The following is a 20,297-nucleotide window of genomic DNA, read 5'->3' as shown; positions in this document are numbered from 1 at the left end:
TATCCTCCCTCCTGTTATTTTTATGGCAGGCTTTCAAATAGCTCAAAACGTTCAGCTCTCTGCCCTCTCAAAAAATACTGTATTTTTTTGTAGTCATTGGCATACACTGAGAAGCCCTGGTGGCACAGTGGTTAAGTGCTCAGTGGTTCAAACCCATCAGCGGCTTCATGGGACAAAGATGTGGCAGTCTGCTCCTCTAAAGATTACAGCCTTGCAAACTCCATGGGGCAGTTCTACTCTGTCCCATGGCGTCACTATGAGTCGGAATTGACTTGCTGGCATTGGGTTTGGCATACATCGTAATTCACCATGGGAAGGTAGCTAATTAGAAGCAAGCTCTCTGGTGAAAGAGCACAGGTGTCTTTCAGGCTGGTACTGAAGTCTGTCTCCTTCCCAACCTTCTCATTGCGGAGGGAACAGCAGTAAAAACAAAGATGTTTATATTTACCCAGAAGTGTGCGTGGCAATTGACCATCATGGTTCTCTCAATGAGCTCGTCAGGACATTCCAGGAGGTGATGCCCAGAGACCACGCCGGCGTTATTGACCAGGACTGAGACCTCGCCAACTTCCTTACGGACCCTTTCAGCTGTCAGGTAGACATTCTCTCTCTTCCCCACATCACATGTGTAGGTAAAAACCTGTAAGTTACAGTGGGGCAGAATCTCTTCCTCACCATTCCCAGCTGTCCTCAGAAGTCCACATGAGGAGAGAAATGAACAGAAAAGAGGGTGCAGAAAGTGAGTCACGTGGCAATCAGGGACAAAGATCACACAAAACAAAAATACTACAGTGAGCTTCAAATTACTAACACCATAAGGCTTGCCAATGACTGAACTTACAGCTGCCTTCCTCTCCTAAAAGTCTTTGGGAATTACAGCAATTTACTGGATAACTTTGCTTAGGGGAAAGTGGTGTAATTGTGACAAGCCCAATATAAGCCAGACCACATGGGATCAGCTTCCTGGAGCTAAAGACACCTGGAAAGAGCTGTTCTCAGCCCAGAGAGTAGAACCCCTTCCCAAACACACACAGTACACACTCCCTTTTGATGGGAACAGTGGCCAAAGGAGCTCTTACTGTTGAGTACGAGCACCCTCAAAATGGAATCTCACCTCTAGGCTCAAAAATCAAAACGTAATTAATAATTGGAATTCACCCAAAGCCAAGAAATAAAGTTTCTCATGAAAAAGTGGAGGTCACCAGTTTGCTCAAACTTGGGCTGCTGACTCCCCTAAGGTTGCTCTTACACCAATCAGGCTTAGAAGTAAATATGCAATTTTACCTCATAAGAACTCACACAATTTAAAAACCAAAATCTTTTCACTGAAAAACAAATACCTTTATCTTTTAGGTCTTGGCAGAGAGCACAAAAATCTGAATTTTCTGCCCCTCTGTTACTATCGTTGAAAATGTAATAGTTTCAATCTTGGGCTTGCTGACCTAAAATGCAGCTGTCAATAATTGTGATGACAAATGATTGATATGCAGAGGGGGTGGTGTCTAAATTCTCACCATAGTTCAATGCTTTCCCTGGAAATGAAAAAATTTCTCAAAAGTGGAGAGTCATTATCAAGTTTCCTGGACCAACATGTATGGTTGGTCATAGTATCTACTTCGGCTTAAAAAAAAAAAAAAAAGTCTCAGATTCAGGTTATACAGGACATAGACATGCAGATTTTTTGAGGTTACCAAAAACATGGGAGAGATTTACAAAGAGGCTTAAAGCCTTCAAGTGCTTCCCTTAAGAGACGGTTATCTTTTCAATCACGTTTAGGGTAACTAAAGCACTTAGTTACCTCTAGCGAAACAATGTAATTATTTTCTTGTGGCTAAAGTTGTACTGAAATCATCAATTCTGCCCTACTCTAAGCGGTTCAGACCACAGAAACATAGACACATGTTTCAGTACAGTCTGAGAACAACTTCCCAAGCATTTTAGTTTCCCATCGCAAACGCGAGCGAGAAATTTTAGGATCCAACTTTGTGATAACAAGTTTCTTCTGCGTTTCCTAGCCTCAGCGGGCTTTGGAAACCCCACAGTCGTCGCAAAGGGACATGCCTCAGTCGGGTACAGGTTTGGCACTTTCCCCCTGCTCACAAAGGTGATCATGTTTCTCTATTACGAGGCAAATTCCACTCGCTTCCAGAAGACCGATGGGGGTGTTCTTTTCCTCCAGAGCGGGACTGACCGTGACAGTGGAGTTTCGCCCCCCCAGCCCCCACCCCAGTGTAGGGCGCGGGGGCCAGGGAGGTTTGACCCAACAATGCTTGGGCGCGGGTCTGAGTTACCTTGCAGCGCTGCGGCATCGGCCGCTTCCAGGTCGCGGTAGATGTGGCGCACCATGCCCGCCGTCTCCTCGTTGCTCTGCGTGTTGATGTCCCAGAGCACCAGCAGCGCCCGGCGCCGGGCGAACTCCAGCGCGAAGAGGCGGCCCAGGCCGCTCCCAGCGCCGGTGATGAGGCACACCTGGCCCGCCACGCTCTTCTCCTTGGGCCGCACCAGCCAGCGCGCCGCGGCCAGCACGAACGCCCAGAGCACTTTGAAAGCCACCACGAAAAACTCCACCACGATGTTCATCGTGACGCCCGGGGCCCCGCACGAGCCCAGCGGCTGCGAACGCGCCCACCCCTCGCCGGGCAGCCGGACTCCCGGCCCCGGAGCGCTTGTCAGAACGTCCAGGACAAGAAGGCTGCGCCCCGCGCCCGCCCCCGAGGTGCCCGCCGGGCTGGAGTGCGCGGCGCCGCTCCCTGCCTGCGCGGGGCCACTCCCGCCCGGGCTTGGCGCAGTGGCCCCGGGCTGTGCCCGCCGCGGCAGCCGCCCGGCTCGGCGCCTCCTACCGGCGGCCGCCCGCCGGTCCCGGAGCGCCTGCCCTGGAGCGCTCGCCCGGCCGGTCCGGCTGCAGCGGCGGTGACAGCCGCGAGTTAGGCGGCGCGCGCTGCCCTCATGGCCGAGCCGCCGCCGCCCGAGCGTCCCCGGAGCCGGCGCGGCGGCTCCCTCTCGACCCGGGGGAGGGGCGCGTAGCGGAGACGGCACGGGTCTGCCCGCTGCCGCAGGAGTTGTCAACTTGACCCAAGTTGCCAGAGAGTGGGAGAGTGGGGTGCGGGGCAGACGGAGCGCCGGGAAGGGGCGACTCGCTAGGCGCAGGCAAGCGCTGCCCAACGGCTTGCAGCTGCCCCCGCGGTCTAGTGTCCCCCTGCCCTGCACTCCCCGCGGCTGTCACTGGGGCACCGGGCTCCGCAAAGCAACGCCGCTGGCAACTCTGAGCGCTCCCAGCTGGCTCTGAGCGGGCTCCACGCTCCGCGCTACATAACCCGCGACCGGGAAGAGCCGCCGGCGGCATCGGCCCTCCCTCCGCCCGGCCCTCCCCGCCCCCGGGCGCACCCCGCCCCCGGCCCAGCCCCCCGCCCTCCCGCCGGCCCGCCCGCCGTCCGCCGAGCCGCGGCGGGGCAGCCCCTCTCACATGGCCGTGGCCGCAGCCTCCAGCCCTCGTTGGACCTCCCTTCGAGACTCACGCCCCCTGCCGTGGGGCGTCCCAGCCTCCGCCTGCGGGGCCTGGTGGTGGGTAGTACCCCGGCCGACGTGGCCATCCTCCTCCGGCCGTCCAGTCTTCGCTTGTCTCTGTCTCTCCACTGTCTTGTTAACTAAGGGACTCCGAACTGTCCCCGCCTGCAGTCAGGCGCTGCGGAAGACAGCCCTGCAGCATGGGGCAAGAAGAGAAGGACCTCGGCCGCGCGGCAAACGGAGTGCCGGAGTCTGTGACTAGGATTGGCAGAAAGCCGGGAAGGCGGTGAAAAGCCAGGCCTCAGGAGCGACTCCGATTGCTGCAAGCCCTTTGGAACGTGGGCCAAAAGGCTCTCATTTTCCTTGGCTGGAACCACGACCGCGGTGGTTGCCTACAGTCCCCGTCAGGCGTTTCCCTCCTGCCGGGCGGGCAATGGAAGTGACGCATGCCGGGATTTGTAGTTCGCACCCGTGTGGCATGTTATTTGCATACACTACTGGGTGGACTAGAGTCTAACGCTTGTCAACGCAGCCCTAACTAGGACCCCTAGTAATTAAGGAATCAGCCCTCCTTGCTCTTGTCATATTGAGTTAAGAGCCTAATCAGTGCATATATTGTCTCCATACAAATTTTCCCGAAACTTGATTAGAAAAGGCTGCGTCAGGCAGTATTTAACTTTGCGTCTGGAAGACAGGTTCTCAGTTCTGGTTTCTTTTCTGGCATATCCTGGGACACCTATGAACCGTGGGGCTTCACTCTCGCTGTCTTTAAGTGGACAGTGCGCATGCACCAGCTTCCTCTTTTTCCGGCTGGAACCATGGAGGGTGCCGAGTAAGTTGTTCTTCCATTCGAGAATCCTTCGCCATCCCCGAGACCAGATGCTTTCTGTACCGCTTTCCCCCGCTCTGACTGTAGCCTGTGCCATTGCCCCGTTACCTGTATGTTTGTGGCGCTCTACGACACTAGTGGGACCCTAGGCTAGGATGGGATACGGGCGGCCTGGGGCGGAGGTACTGGGCGACGAGTTGTTGAGGGCCGGAAACGTGCGGAACCGGCTGGTTGGATGGAGGTCCAGTTCTCCGTTAGAGCCTTTTTGGAACGACGTGCAAAACCTGTGGATTTGGTTCGTTCTTGTTCGGCCCTCGTCCCAGGCGTCCTTGCTTCCAGGCCTTTGCTTTCAGCATGTGGAACTACGAGACTTGAACCAGGGTTGGTTTTTCTGAGGAGTCTAGGGCCTCTGTCGTTGAGAGTCTAGGTACCAACATCTTGCAGCGCTCTTTCAGTCCAGTAAGTTTTGTTGCTTTAGTGTGGATTCTTCTTACTGGTAGTTGGAGATGATTACTCACCTGGATTATATGTAAGTTTGTTATTGTATACTGGGATTGCCATGTTGGAGATGAAGATGATTGCATTAAAGAGAATCTAAAACCGTATGCATTTCATAGTGTGTGAGAGCAGATGAAGATAGAAGTCGTTAGAGCTGTGGTCTACTTCTGTTAAACGACAAAGTGGTCCGTATAGAACGGGAGTGAGTTTTTTTGAACTGTTAACAGTTTCTGTATGCTCATGTCAGAGAGAAGAAAAAGAAGGTTCCTGATGTGCCGGAAACCCTTAAGAAAAAGCGAAGGAATTTCGCAGAACTAAAGATCAAGCGCCTGAGAAAGAAGTTTGCCCAAAAGATGGTAAGTGTAAACTTTCTTGGCCATTCATTGGGTAAAAAGATGCTTTATCACCAGGATTGAAAACGAGGTTCGTTGCTTCACTACTGTATCAGGCAATGGGATTGCTTAGCTTTTTAATGAGGCATTCTTAACTGAAGGGTAGTACCCGCTTTTTGGAATGCTATGGTGTGCTGTGACGAGGAAAAGGTTTCAAGGGAAGAATTTTGATTTTTTTTATAATTAAGATCATTATTGTTAGCTGTGCTTTTGATCGAAAATCAAAGATCGTTAACCGATATTTGTTTTCAGCTTCGAAAGGCAAGGAGGAAGCTTATCTATGAAAAAGCTAAGCACTATCACAAGGAATATAGGCAGATGTACAGGACTGAAATTCGAATGGCTAGGATGGCAAGAAAAGCTGGCAACTTCTATGTACCTGCAGAACCCAAGTTGGCATTTGTTATCAGGATCAGAGGGTAAGTTCAGTTTTTACTTTGTTAAAGACATTCTGGTCTTAAAGGGGAAGGTACAACTTTCCATTACTTCTGGGGGCTCTGGTTCTAAAACATTGGAATAAAAATCTTTTTCGGGGTAGATAAAACAAGGGCTTACTATTTTAATGGTTTAGTCGCTGGCCTGTATGCAAAACTCTTTTATCTGTCCTTAATGTATAGTTCTATAGAGATTACCTTTAAGATACAACATCAGCACGTAAGATAAAAATGTATATACAGTGAGGACCAGGTAAGAGAGTCGGAAAGATTTGAATGTCAAAAGTATATTTCAAACAAGTTGGGGGAGAAATAATATCAGTTAGTAAAGGAAAAACTCCAGTGGTTTTGGTAATATGAGAGGGTTTTTTGTTTATTTAGGTGGGACTTGTTCAGAATTACAGTGATTAAATTTCATGTCCTTTATTAGTGAAGATTCAGAAAAGGGCCAAATGGAGAATGTTTTGTGTTTGTGTGTTTTTCTACCTCCTTTTCACTGGCAGTATCAATGGTGTGAGCCCAAAGGTTCGAAAGGTGTTGCAGCTTCTTCGCCTTCGCCAGATCTTCAATGGCACCTTTGTTAAGCTCAACAAGGCTTCAATTAACATGCTGAGAATTGTGGAACCATATATTGCGTGGGGGTAAGTCTTTCAATTTGTTTGGTAGTGCTTTATTAGCAAATTAAATGGGCTACATAGGAAGATGAATTTTAGCTGTTTAAACAGTCTCCTGGTTATGAATGACAGGATCATGTAGGCTGAATTTGTGGGTAAGTCAAAACAGGTACCTGTGGTTTATTTAGCATCAGGGAAATGTTTGTCTTGCTGTATGTTGCATGTTTTAGCTTTTTAAGCGTGTAAAACAATTCACTTCCATACTGTGCAGTGTTTTCATGAGCTGCACGAAGTGAATGCTATTGTTATTACAAACAATATGACAGTCCGCTCTTAGTACCAGTTGACATTCGTTACTCGGGGATTGCCTGCAATTGTATTCTGTGACCGTTTATGTCTGCTTTTTGCGTTTTAGATACCCAAACCTGAAGTCAGTGAATGAACTGATCTATAAGCGTGGTTATGGCAAGATCAATAAGAAGCGAATCGCCCTGACAGATAACACTTTGATTGCACGATCTCTTGGTAGGTTCTGCCTATTTGAGGAAAAGTTTCTTATCAGACCAAGGTGATGTGTTCTGGGATTTTGTAGCCTTAACGTTTCCCGTTTTTATGAACTATATGACATTATCTATGGTGGTTAAATCTAGTGTGTTTTCATTGACTTGACACCCCATTTTTGTAAACAAAGCCGTGATTTTCTCCTCTTGATGCTTTACTGTTTTTATGTCACGGCCTGTGATTGACACTCATTGAGCGCCCTGAAATTTCCAGGTAAATATGGCATCATCTGCATGGAGGATCTGATTCATGAGATCTATACTGTTGGGAAACGCTTCAAAGAAGCAAATAACTTCCTGTGGCCCTTCAAATTATCTTCTCCACGAGGTGGAATGAAGAAAAAGACCACCCATTTTGTAGAAGGTGGAGATGCTGGCAACAGGGAAGACCAGATCAACAGGCTTATTAGAAGGATGAACTAAGGTGAGAGACTGCACCCTGAGAGAAGTTTACTTAATGCTAGAGAAAGGTGGTAGTCCTGAATACTTTCTTACAGTAAATATTAATGGGGGTTTGGTCACGTCTTAATATTTTCAGTGGAAAAAAACTTACAATAATAACAGTATGTTTAATCACTTTTGAGGACATTTTAGGAGGAAAGAAAAGGCCTGTTTTTATTTAAAAATGGAAAATGAGTTTATATTTTCTTAAAATTGTCTGATCTACGTTAATTCCTAACTGTTAAGGTGGTTTATGTAATGGTTTTTTTTCCCCCCTTTTTAGGTGTCTACCGTGATTATTTTTGTAATCTGGTCAGTTAATAAAACTGTAACTGCTTTCAAATTGAGATATTGTATTGGTGACTTTTTGTTAACCTGCCCCTTCCCTTAAGTATTATGGCAAATTTTGGTGTATGATAAAATTAAGCCAAATAAACTTCCTATTGTGTGTAAACCTAGGGTCCAGTTTGTATCTTATGGAAAAACTTTACAGAAAAAAAACTTGGCTTCTGAATTGTGGCAAGATGTGTTGTTTCCTTTTAATAAAGCGTATTTATCCACGTCTCGCAGGCGTTTGTGCACAATTTGTAGTGTAAAAAAGTATAAAAGTTTGATTCACAGGTGCAAATTCTGTTGTTGGAATCCATTGCTCAGGCTCTGGCTTGCCTATAAAGCTGTACCGTGTAAAGGTATTTTCCTTTATGTTCCATTTTTATGCTGTCCTTTTTTTTCCTTTTGCATCTTTTAGCCCATATTTGGGTGAATTAATTCCATTATGTATTATGAAAGGAAGGAATGAAATTTGCACCCATGGATTGGAGGTTATTTCAGACCATCTGAAATACCGGTGAAGTTGATCAGCAACAGCTTGAAAGGCAAAATTTTGGGATTTTTTTATAAATAACATTCCTGTATATTTTATGTATCTCCTTTAGACTGATGAACTAGAAGTTTTAAGTGTGCAGAGTGTAACATGAAATGGGTAAAATAAAAGTAAGATATTGTGGTCCTCACTGATTGTGCCAGGGGTATGACACAGTGTGAAACAGATGCCCTGTTCTTTTTGGCACTATCACACCAGAATTGTTTTTTAGTATTCGAAAGTGGTTACGTATAGATTTAAGAATTTCTTTAAATTTGTTTTTGGTACTGGAGGCTTTTCCTGGCTTAGTGAGTTTCTTTAGGATCAGTGAGCTCTGGAGAGAAATAAAAATACTTTAAGAAGTTTATGTAGGTCACGTGGTGTTTGAGTTACCAGTATTTGACTGTTGAATCAATGTAAAGAAAACTTGTACTTTAAACTCTAGGTGGCGCCAAAGAGCGTAGGTTTTGAAATTTCTTGTGATTTTGTTTACTGCTTTAGTAGATGTATATAAGCTTTCAGGCTCCCAGTCTTTGAAGGAAGGTGGTGGGGGTGTTCGAGTGTCTTATATGTGTTTGCGTTATCCAGTGTCATGACCGTTGAGAGTGGCGCAGATGATGGTAGTCCCTTTGGCTTAGTGGAATAGTGAGGGCCATGAGTGGCCTTTGTGGGGTCTAGATGTTTAAGACTATCTAGTTATGATAAGCTGGGCAATACCTAGCTATAATAAAGTTGTTATTATATGGCATGTTGTTAGGTTTGGGAAGGACTAGATGTTTGAGGAATTTACTAAACACTTGTCCTAATTGGAATCGTTAAGACATAGAGGTGACACTGTATATGGGATGGGGTTGTTTTTGAGCTGGTGTGGGTTAGGAAGATTGCGGAGGGATATCTAGGATAAAGAAGAGCGTATCCGTTGTACATAACCTGCAGACATTTCTGCTTTCCATCCTGGAAACTTATCTTTTCCGTATAAAGCCTTTGCCTAATGGGGCCTGAGGCCAGGACCACCAGAGGGTGAGGGAGCTTGGGAGTGGGGAGGAGTTGTAGAGACCCAGGATTATAAGGAGAGTGCTGAAACCCTTGCAGGGGAGTTAAAGACCATAGGCAGGGTTGGAGAGCGGGGAAAATACAAAAACTTAAAGCATTGCAGTCAGGTGACAACTTCTGTCCTCAAGTTTCATACAGGTAGAGTGGAATGATACCTACTTTTCCTTCATCACAAGATTATGAGGGTTAAAAATGGGTGTGAAAATGTTTTATCAACTGTTAGGATCTATTCAAATGGAGGCTGGTGCCTTATTTTACTTTGGAAACCCGCTTTTCCTAAAAGTGGTTTCATTGCCTACAGGGTTCCCTCCACTAGATTGCTCAACCAACCTTTCCAAAAGGCTTGAGCACCCTCTGGGTTCTACAACAAAAATTTATCTCACGTAACATTTTCGTCTCTACCCTTCAAAGTTAAACTTTTCTCTATTAGATCTTTCCCTGGCCATCCCAGTCTTTATTTTAGTCTGTGTTGTCTGTTGCACCTAATTGGCCTTTAGCCTGAGTAACCTAGTATTTTATCTTTGAAGGTTCATTTGTGGTAGACTGTTGAGTGCTGGCTCTGGAGCCAGATTGCTTGGGTTTGTAGTCAGCCTCCATATACTAGCTTGAGCTAGTAAGTTTCTCTCAATTTTGTATCATTAACATGGGAAAAATGGTAGTACTTGATTCCATAGGATTGTGATGAAGATTAAATGTGTCAGGTCATATCAGATGGTTGTAAGAGTGTCTGGCACAAACTAAGTATTAAGTCAATGCTCCTTAACTATGTACTGTAACTTGAGTGACCACTCGGTGTGGGCACAGAATAGTAAATAGCCTGTCTGCTTGCATGTGTCCATCTAGTGGGTGTGACACAAATGTAGTGAAATGGGTGCTAGGGAGAAGTACAGGATATGATAGGGCTTGTTTATGGGGTGTATTGGGGGGACCCACCTGAAGGCGAATGAGAGCTTCTTTCCTGCTCTCAGTGTTGGATTTGGTGTCAGAGCAGCCACGACGTTGTTTTCCATAATTGCCCCTTCTGTTAGATCGTAAGCTTTTTGTGAACTTTTTATCCTATCCAGTACCTGCCATGTAGTAGATACTCTGCTACACAAATGTATTAGTTTCCTATTGTTGGCCACCACAAATTAAAAAAAAAAAATGAAATGGCTTAAAACAAATTTATTTTCTCACAGTTCTTGAGGTCAGGAGTCCAAAGTCGGTTTCACTGGACTAAGATCGAGGTGTCAGCAGGCCTATGTTCCTTTCGGAAGCTCTAGAGAATCCATTTCCTTTCCTTAGGAGCTTCTAGAAGCTACCCGTATTCCTTGGATCGTTGCACCTTCCTCCACCTTCTAAGTGCCAAACCTCTGCTTCCGTCCTTACAGTCACTTGCTCTTTCTGACAGTGATCATCTGCCTCCTTGTAAGAGCACATGTGGTTATATTGGATCCACCTGGAGAGTCTGCACATCTCAGTACCCTTAGTTGAAGCAAATCTGCAGAGTCCCTTTTACCATGTTTTAACATTCACAAGCTCCAGGGATTGGGGCATGGATATTTTCAGGAGACTATCGTTCTGTCTCCTACAGTAGACATATTCGCATATACTACAAAACAAGGGAATGCAGAAACTTGTGTAAGGCAGAAGCCTGTCAGAGAAGGAAAACCAATTTTCCACTAAAACGAGTGATAAAAAAGCAGTAAGACTGCACCATGTGAAAGGCAAAAAACTTCAGAGACCTGGCAAAACCAGGTAGTCCTGGTGAGTTCTGGCTTTCACAGTTTTCACTGTATGACAGTTTGTCTCTCTCATCCATCCTGTCCAGATTACCATTTCTCACTTAGACCTCTGTGATAGTTACATATTTCGTTTCCCTTACCTGTCTGCTCCCCTCCCTTCATTTTCCATAGCAGCCAGTGATTTTTTTAAAAAGCAAATCTTAGGTTTCCTGCATTCGCCTCCCTCCTTTCCTCTAGTGGCTTTCTACCACACTTGTTATAATTCAGACCCTTGAGTGTGGTGTATAAAGCCATCATTTGGCCTCCATTAACATCTGTTTATCTTTTATCTCTGGCTTCCCTCCTATATTGCTTCTCTTCAGAAATGCCAAACTTCTGTTGTGGGGTCTTGGCATTTGCTAATACTCGTGTGTGGAACACTTAGCCCTCAGGTCTTACATTCTGGTCTCAGCCCAAGTCATAAGAGGTATTCACTGATAAGACTCTCCATATGACCCTGTTTTTCTTAATAGTATTCTTACTGTCAGACCTTTTTCTGTTTACTTACCTGCTGCTTCTCACAGCCTCTCCCCAATAAAAGGTTTGAGTGGAAGTTCTCAGTGTTCTAGCATTTACCATCACCTGGTGCATTGTTGGCACTTTTTTTGATTGAATGAGTCTGGCCTCTTTAAGAGCAAGAGCCCTTTATAGAGTATTTTGAATCTTGGGTTCTTGGCACATTGAGTCTTTGGGTATTTGGTGATGGGGAGTAATGAAAGGATGAGGGCCAGGATGTGGATTTATGGATAATTTTTTTACTTTGGAGGACTCAAAGTTATATTGTATAGGCACTTGGAGATAGGGTCCTTGAGCAGAATTAAATGTACTCTAAGAATGTTGGAGGAAGGCTGAGAGAGGGGATTCATCTTCAGCATCCATTATGGGCAAGACTTGGGAAAAATGACAGGTTGTACCCAAATAAAATGTAAGGGTAAGTAGTAAAAGAACAAAGTTCCTGGGTGGTGCAAATGGTTAACACGCTTGGCTAACCAAAAGGTTGGAGGTCCAAGTCTACCCAGAGGTGCCTCAGAAGAAAGGCCGGGTGATCCACTTCCCAAAAAATCAGTCATTGAAAACTCTGTGGAGCACAGTTCTACTCTGACACGCATGGGGTCTCCATGAGTCGGAACTGACTCGAAAGCAACTAGTTTAATAAGAGAACTTGCTGGGGAAACAGGTTCATACCACAGGGATTGGAAAGTGTAACAAAGGTGGTAGAATTTGGACACCTGTTAATAGAATAATCTGATTAAGTCATAGAGATGGGAAAGAGAAGGTGTATTGAAATAAATGGGTTAAAGCCAAGAGGATGGGCTTGATGGCAAAACTCAAGGGAATTGGAAGCCATTTAATAAACATTTGGTCACTTGAGTACCATTGTATTAACCCATGATGTCCATGTGATGTTTAACACGCACCTTCCTGTCCTGTCAGGTAAGTATATCAGTATCCTCAGTTTTTAGAGGAGGTAACTTGGTCGAGATCACACAACTCATAAATGGTAGAGCTAGGTCTAATTTGAGTTGGTTTTTTTCAAACAAGCTGGAAAGGATTAGTATCAAACTTAGTTAATTCAGGAATGAGAACTGAGAAAACGGCGTTTGAGAGCAGTTTCAGGAGTTCTGTGGAATCTGAAGCTGCAATACCAGAGCTATGGGTTGCAGTCTTAGTGTGAGGGTCAAGAAATGAAGGCTTAGAGTTGAGAACATTGATAATTTGGTAAGAGTATAGACACTAATAAAAGGAAGCCTCACTGCAAGTCAGGGTGCTGGGCACACAGGCCTAACCTCTCAACAAAGGACCTAAACAAAGGAGCCATAGAAACATGGAATCTAGGTGGATTGAGTAAGGGAACTCAGGTGACAGTCACAATCCGAAGGGGACTTAGAAGATTGGGCTGGTCAGGTATTGCTGGGCTAATAGCTGAAGGGTCCAGGCTCACTTACGCTCTTTGTGGAGCCCAAATACTTTGAAAGATTGTCTTTGATAAAAAATGGTTCAGAAAACAGCAGTACCAATCCTGTCAGCGAAAAGTAGATCCCTCACTGCCCACCACACTATGCTGCCGTGGCATACTGAACCTTCCTGCCCCACTCAACCTTGTGTCATGGTTGACCCCATACTTGGGGGTGAGCGTCTAGGGGTCTGGCAACGACCCGGTCAGCCCACCCCCATCCGAAGCCGTGACACCAAAGGCGGCGTCCTGTGGTACTTATCAAATAAGGCCTGGCCTTAGTCGCCTCAGCACAGATCCTGGGCAGGTCACGTCCCCTTATCAGCCCCTTCCTCGGCGGGCCAACCGACCTCCGTTCGGTGGCTCCCGGCGCCTAGCAACGGGCACGCACGGGGCGGGCGGGGCCGCCGGGGCCCTGGGTCCGGCCCGCGAGGCTGAGCGCCGCGGGCAGCGCTCCTAAGCGTCGCCGGGCTGCCGGCCGACGAGCATGCTCACCCCGGGAGCGAAACCCGTGCAGGGGCGCAGCTGCCCGCCTCATCTCGCCGCCGCGGCCATACCCGAGACACGGCGGGGCTGGGGTCGGGGCTCCGGTCGGCGCCCGGCCGCCGCCGGCTCCCGCGCTGCCCGCTGCCCCCGCTGCAGGAGCCTCTGACCGGGGCGCAACGGGCTGGACGTGCTAAGGATCCCCTCCCCTCCTCGGCGGAGCTGCGCGGACTGTGAGTGCAGGCGGGGGCGAGGGAGGGCCAGGGGGTCGTGCCTGGGCAGGGCTGGAAGAGAGGTCTGGCTCGGAGGTGCAGCCCACTCCCAACACGGGGAAATGGAGGCCCAGAGAGGAAAATGTGTCACCAAGAATTCTCTTGAGTCACATTATGAAAGGAGTTGGCACGAAGCCGGGGCGTGAGAACCCGACTAGGGGTGCCCTGAAAGTCAGGTGGTAGGGAGAGATGGGAATGAAACCTGGGGAGGTGGTCCTGCCTGCAAATTTGTATTTTAAGGGGGAGAAAATGTGTTCCTTTGACTGCCATTGTGTCTCCCCTTCTCCCACACCTGCACCCAGGCTTGTGTGAGGACCAACTTGGGATGCTGACCATGTTAGATTGTTCTAACCCAATTTTCATTGCCAATTTTGCTTAGTACCTTTTCTGATTTACCTATAATTTATGTGTTCATTACTTTTATTTATGAGGTTAAAAATACTAGGAAAGATTTGTGTAATGTATAGTGTCTGTCCTGTTGTACTGATAGTTTTCCTCTACAGCCTTTTCCAGTCATAGACATCTTGAAAACCGTGGAGCTTCTCTCCAGAAAAATGCAAACAATTTTGCAGTCATTTTCAGGGCATTTTACTGCACAAAAAAAATCCCTGCTCTTCATCTTTCTTGACTTTTTAATCCACCTTGCTAATGGTGAGTTAAAATCTCCCATTACAATAGTGTTTCTTGAAAAATACTTCTGAGATTTATTTTTTTAAGTTCTTTCTTACATTTTTGAATTGTATTATGCATTAATACTTCTCACTCAGACAGCACAGATATAAAGAGAAGGTGAAAGCCCCCTTTCTACTCCTACTCCCTTCTTAGAATTAATTTAGTGTTTATCCTTATTTTTTTTTTGTCATAAATGGGATCATATATGTTATTTTGAGAAACTTTTCACTTAGCAAAATATGGTGAATACCTTTCTATGTCAGGTTACTTGGGTCTACACTGAATATTTCAAAGTACAAATGTATCATAATTTATATAACCATTCCTCATTAAGATTGTTTTCAGTTTTGCATTATTACAATGATACAATGAACATTCTTATACATGGGAAGGGTTCTATAGAATGAATCCCTTGAAACAGAGTCACTAGTTCAGAAGTATGTACATTAAAATTTTTTTTTTAGAATCTGGCCTTCCCAAAACTCTTTACCAATTTACATTTCCACCAACAGGCTTATAGTGAGACAAACCTGGGTTTATTATTTTAAAATAATAAAAAATAATAGTGTCCACTTACTGGGTGTTTATTACATATCAGGCAATATACTGAACACTACATTCATTTAATAATTTAATCCTCACTAATCCTATGAGAAACAAAAACCAAACCCGTTACTGTTGAGTCAATCTCAGAGCAACCCTATAGGACAGTAGAACTGCCTCAGAGGGTTTCCAAGGCTATAATGTTTACAGAAGCAGGCTGCCACATTTTTCTTCTGTGGAACAGCTGGTGGGTTTGAACCACTGACCTTTGGGTTAGCAGCCAAGTACTTAACCACTGTACCACCAGGACAGCTATTGGCAGAGACAAGATTAGAATTCAGTTTTATCTCACTCCAGTGCCTCTGCTCTTTGTAAGGTCTGAATCCCTGCTCAGCTGTTGACTGGGAACTGTGTTTTATTGGGCCATTTGAGGATTAAGTGAGATAATGTATTTGGTGTTCTCTCCACTAAATACTGTAAGATTGAGTATGGTTGACCATCTAGCTTAGGCTGGGTTCTCTAGAGGAGCAAAACCAGTGAAGCGTGTGTGTGTGTGTGTGTGTATGTATATATATATATAACCTGTTGCCGTCTAGTCGATTCCAACTCATAGCAACCCTAAAGGACAGAGTAGAACTGCCCCACAGGGTTTCCAAGGAGTGCCTGGTGGAGTTGAATTGCCGACCTTTTGGTTATCAGTCATCCCCCTTAACCACTATACCACCAGGGTTTCATTTACACATATATATAGCAAGTGAGAGAGATTTATCTCAAGGAAATGGCTCATGTGGTTGTAGAGGCTGTCAAGTCCCAACTCTATGGGTCAGGTGTCAGGCTGGAGGTTTCTCCTGACTCACGTAGCTGCAGGGCTGACAAACCCAAGATAGGCAGGTCAGACAGCAGGCCACTGGCTCACGGGCTGTGGAGGCTGACAAATCCAAGATCAGCAGGTAAGATGGCAAGCTGCCAGCTCACAGGCTGCGAGGGCCGATGAATCCCAAGATCATCAGGAAATACGGCAGGACACTGGCTCAAGTCCCAAGAACTGGAGGTCAGATGGTGACAAGTCAGATGGAGGATCCAGAGCAAGCTTTGTCAGAATGTACATATATGTACAGTCGTCCATCAGTATCTACAGGGGATTGGTTCCAGGACCCCCTGTGGACACCCAAATCTGCAGATGTTCAAGTTACTTATATAAAATAGCTTATTTGCATATAACCTATGCACATCCTCTTGTGTGTTTTAAATAATCTCTAGGTTACTTATAATACTTAATACGATGTAAATGCTATTTAAATACTTGTTTCATTACAATTGAAGACTTGCTCTGGAGGGTAGCCTTTCTCTTCTGTGAGTTCCTTAAGCTCTTCTGGGAACATTGATGCTGCCTGGGCATCAGCTGATGCCAATTCTCCTGTGACCTTTAAGTTCTTGAGGCTGTAGCGCTTTACATAGCTAGTTAACCATCTCTCTTGCTCTCCTCAACTCCCTCACACTTAGTCTTTGAGGGACTGCTTTGACCACTTAATTGCTTTTTAGGAGCCATTTTTTTCACAGAAACAAAGGGTGCATAACATGTAGCGAGTGAATGAGATGTGAGGTGAACAATACTCAAACAATGAGTGCTGGAGAGAGACCGAGGATCTATGAAATGATGGGACGCCACTGCAGGGTATTCCTACACATTACTTCATTTGCATGGATTCAGTGTAGTGCTGGGGTGTGTGGCAAAGTCAAGTTTTGCTTTCAGGAACTTTCTTTTTTTTTTTCCAAACATTTTTGATCAGTGGTTGATTGAATCTGCAGATACAGAGGGCCGACTGTATTAGGTGCAGGCCACACCCCCAAGGAAATGCCCCTTACAACTGATTGGCTGATCACATCAGATCACATCATGGAGGATGACTGCGTCATTACATAACTGCCAAACTACGTCATTACATAACTGCCAAACCACTGAGAATCATGGCCCAGTCAAGTTGACACACAACCTTAACCATCATAGTCCACCCCTTGTCAACCTGGCACCTGTCCATATCTCCTTGAACCATACAACAGTCTCTAAAGACAATTACAAATTTATACTTGTGCTTAACATGATACAATTAACATGCATATAACTGAAAATGCAGTACTGCCGTTTACATCTTATATTTTGTAAGTGAAGAAAACAAAAATATTTGATGCACACATACGAAGAAGAAATGCGTGTAACAATTACAGTCCTCGTTTCTGCAACTGGTCACGTAGTTGTAACTGGTATTTTGAACTACCTACTTCCACCACCATTCTGTATTCCCTTTACCCGCAGCAAGGACCTCACCTGGTTGTGGTTCTTTGCCTAGTGGAGTGACCCAACCCTTCATTCCTAAAGGGTCTGGGCCATTAGTAGTCATGTCAGAATGGAGTTGCTGTAGTTTTTCATTGACTTCAATCACAGCATGGTTGTTTTAGTCATCTAGTGCTGCTATAACAGAAATACTACAAGTGGATGGCTTTAACAAAGAGCAGTTTATTTTCTCACAGTAAAATAGGCTAAAAGTCCAAATTCAGGGCGTCAGCTCTAGGGGAAGGCTTTCTTTCTCTGTAGGCCTTCTCATCAGTGTTCCCCCAGACTAGGAGCTTCTTCTCACAGGGACCTCAGGTCTAAAGGACGTGCTCTGCTCCTGGCATTGCTTCTTGGTGGTGTGAGGTCCCCCTGTCCATCTGCTTGCTTCTATCTTTTCTAGCTCAAGAGATTGCCTCAAGACACAGTCTAATCCTGTAGGTTGAGTCTTACCTCACTAACACAACTGCCACCCGTCCTCCGTCATTAACATCATAGAGGCAGGATTTACAACATATAGGAAAATCACATAATACTGGGAATCATGGCCCAGCCCAATTGATAACACACAATTTTGGGGGGGCATAATTCAATCCATGACAATGGTAGTACTAAAAGACGCCCTAAGCGATCTGTATTCCAGACATATTCTTCTTTACCTCCATCATGGGACACCAATCTGATTTCCCGTTGGTAGTCAGGATCAGTCACACCAGTCATTATGGTAACTCCCTTCTTTGCCATTTGATCCAGAGGCATGAGGACCCTAAAGTGGCCAGGTGGCATTCTTAGCTTCCAGTTCAGTGGAATTCGTATTGTGTCTCCTGGTGGAAGCATTCCTCTCTCTGGAATTAAGACCTCTAGACTTGCAGAGCATAGAGTTGCAGGGGCAGGGCGCAAATATTTTTCGAGTGTGTCACTAGGGGTAATAGTGAGTGGTGCCACTTCCATTTATACCAATTGATTCCTGGAACCATGAACCCTGGCTGTGGGAGAAACAGCACCATATATTGGACACTGGTTTAGAGCATATACAGCCTCCTGGAGAGCATTGTCCCAATGCGGCAAGGTATTGCCACCTAGCTGGTGCCATATTTGTGTCTTTAGGAGGCCATTCTATTGTTGTATCAAGCCAGCTGCTTCACAATGATGGAGAACATGGTAAAACCAGTGAATGCCATGAGCATGAGCCAATTGCTGCACTTCATTGGCTGTGAAGTGAGTTCCTTGATCCAAGGCAATGCTGTGTGGGATACCATAACAGAAAAGGCATTCTGCGAGTCTGCAGATGGTAGTTTTGGCAGAAGAATTGCATGCAGGGATGCATGCAGGGAAAGCAAATCTGTATCCAGGATAAGTGTCTCTCCCAGTAAGAATGAAACATTGCCCTTTCCATGATGGAAGCAGTCCTACGTAATCAACCTGCCACCAGGTTGCTGGCTGATCGCCTCGAGGAATGGTGCCATACCGGGGACTCAGTGTTGGTCCCTGGTGCTGACAGAATGGACACTCAACAGTGGCCGTAGCCAAGTCAGCCTTGGTGAGTGGAAGCCTGTGTTGCTGAGCCCATGCATAACCTCTGTCCCTGCCACCATGGTGACTTCGTTCATGAGCCCAATGGGCCATGACAGGAGTGGCGAGGGAAGGAGGATGACTGGTTGCCATAGAATTTGTCACCCTATCCATTTAATTGTTAAAAATCCTTTTCTGCCAAGGTCACCCCTTGGTGAGCGTTCACATGAAACAAAAATATCCTCACTCCTTAGACCCATTCAGAGAAATCTATCCATATGCCTCTTTCCCATACTGCCTTGTCACCAATTTTAGCAATCGTGTTCCTTCCAAGTCCCTGACCATCTAGCCAAACCTTTAGCACAAGAGTCGGTATACATTTGCACATCTGACCATCTCTCCTTTCAAGCAAAGTGAACAACCAGGTGCACTGCTTGAAGTTTTGCCCACTTGGGGTTGTAGTGCTGTCCTTGTCCGCTTCAAGTGGTACCTGCATATTGCACAGAACCATCTGTAAACCAAGCATGAGTTTTCTCTTCCTCAGTCAACTCTCTTGTGTGCTCTCAGCAAAATAAACGACGAGACGCTATCATACACTATTTACAACCTGCAGGATGACCTGGTGACCAAGCGGGAGCCCTGAAGCTTCTCTGTGGACCAATACTGTACTCTTCCAAAGAAATGGGTGCGGTCCAGCAACTGGGCCAGGGAAAGGATATCAAGGGTCTGCTTTATTTCAAGCTCAGGCAGAGGCTGCACTTCTCTAAAATCTGGAGGGGCAGCGTGTGAGCCAGGGAGGCCTGGTTGATGGTCACCAGCAGCTGCAGCTTGCCCAGGCAGTCCTGTAGCACCGCCTCGGAATGTCCGCCCGGGAGCAGGTCCACCGGGCGCGGGAGCTGCAGCATGCGGTCTGCCAGCGCCAGGAAGCAGATGGCCGGCAGGGAGCGGGGTAGCTGGTGAAAGCATAGTCCCTTAGACTCAGCTTCACCACCCTCTGCACCAGGGCGTGCACCTCCAGGGCTTTGGTGACTTCCGCCTGCCCGGCCTCCACGTGCGTGTGCGTAATGCTCCAGGAAGAAGCTGATGGTGGGCGCGCCCAGGCTGAAGCGCAGTTTGTGCAGCAGGATGCACTCCAGGTTGCAGAGCTGCTGCCGGGAAAGGCGCCGCAGCACAGGGCCAGGAGCTGCTTCACTTGCGGAGGCTGCACCTCCACCTGTTTGCAAGCGATGAGCAGGTAGGTGACCCCAAGCAGCTGGAAGCAGTCTGCAGCTACCGGTGTGGTGGTGAGGAAGCGGTCCAGTTAATAAAACTCTTATTCAAATTTACGCAGCAACCACTAGGGCCAAAGATGAAGAAATAGAAGATTTTTATCAGCTGCTGCAGTCTGAAATTGATCGAACATGCAATCAAGATGCATTGATAATTACTGGTAATTGGAATGTGAAATTTGGAAACGAAGAAGAAGGATCAGTAGTTGGAAAATATGGCCTTGGTGATAGAAATGATGCTGGAGATTAAATGATAGGATTTTGCAAGACCAATGACTTCTTCATTGCAAATACCTTCTTTCACCAACATAAAC

General features: G+C 46.3%; 2 protein-coding genes and 1 pseudogene across 2 annotated transcripts in view; 1 reads left to right on the top strand and 2 right to left on the bottom strand.

Moving 5' to 3' along the window:
- RDH10 (retinol dehydrogenase 10) overlaps positions 1 to 2,691 on the bottom strand; it is a 28,032-nt gene extending 25,341 nt beyond the window's left edge. The window contains exons 1-2 of the mRNA XM_003408347.4: positions 2,292 to 2,691; positions 449 to 684 (exon numbers count right to left, since the gene is read on the bottom strand). Of these exons, the coding sequence (XP_003408395.1) occupies positions 449 to 684; positions 2,292 to 2,580 (525 nt within the window). The 5' untranslated portion in view covers positions 2,581 to 2,691. The remainder of the gene's footprint in view (positions 1 to 448; positions 685 to 2,291) is intronic.
- Positions 2,692 to 4,207: 1,516 nt separating this feature from the next.
- Positions 4,208 to 7,841, top strand: RPL7 (ribosomal protein L7). Its single transcript, XM_003408346.4, has 7 exons — positions 4,208 to 4,336; positions 5,079 to 5,187; positions 5,476 to 5,642; positions 6,161 to 6,298; positions 6,687 to 6,796; positions 7,046 to 7,255; positions 7,556 to 7,841. The coding sequence occupies exons 1-6, from the start codon at positions 4,290 to 4,292 to the stop codon at positions 7,252 to 7,254; spliced, it is 780 nt and encodes a 259-aa protein (XP_003408394.2). The 5' UTR covers positions 4,208 to 4,289; the 3' UTR covers position 7,255; positions 7,556 to 7,841.
- Positions 7,842 to 19,446: 11,605 nt separating this feature from the next.
- LOC100655434 (cyclin-O-like) lies at positions 19,447 to 20,015 on the bottom strand (annotated as a pseudogene).
- Positions 20,016 to 20,297: the final 282 nt, after the last annotated feature.

Source organism: Loxodonta africana, chromosome 14, assembly GCF_030014295.1.
Source record: "Loxodonta africana isolate mLoxAfr1 chromosome 14, mLoxAfr1.hap2, whole genome shotgun sequence".
Lineage (NCBI taxonomy): Eukaryota > Metazoa > Chordata > Mammalia > Proboscidea > Elephantidae > Loxodonta > Loxodonta africana.
Note: the sequence above shows the minus strand (reverse complement) of the source record. Positions and strands in the feature narration are given on the sequence as shown.

Coding starts and splice junctions, on each gene's coding strand:
- RPL7 (XM_003408346.4), top strand. CDS start 4,290: ATGCACCAGCTTCCTCTTTTTCCGGCTGGAACCATGGAGGGTGCCGA. Junction 4,337..5,078: donor GGAACCATGGAGGGTGCCGA/GTAAGTTGTTCT, acceptor TGCTCATGTCAG/AGAGAAGAAAAAGAAGGTTC. Junction 5,188..5,475: donor AGAAGTTTGCCCAAAAGATG/GTAAGTGTAAAC, acceptor ATTTGTTTTCAG/CTTCGAAAGGCAAGGAGGAA.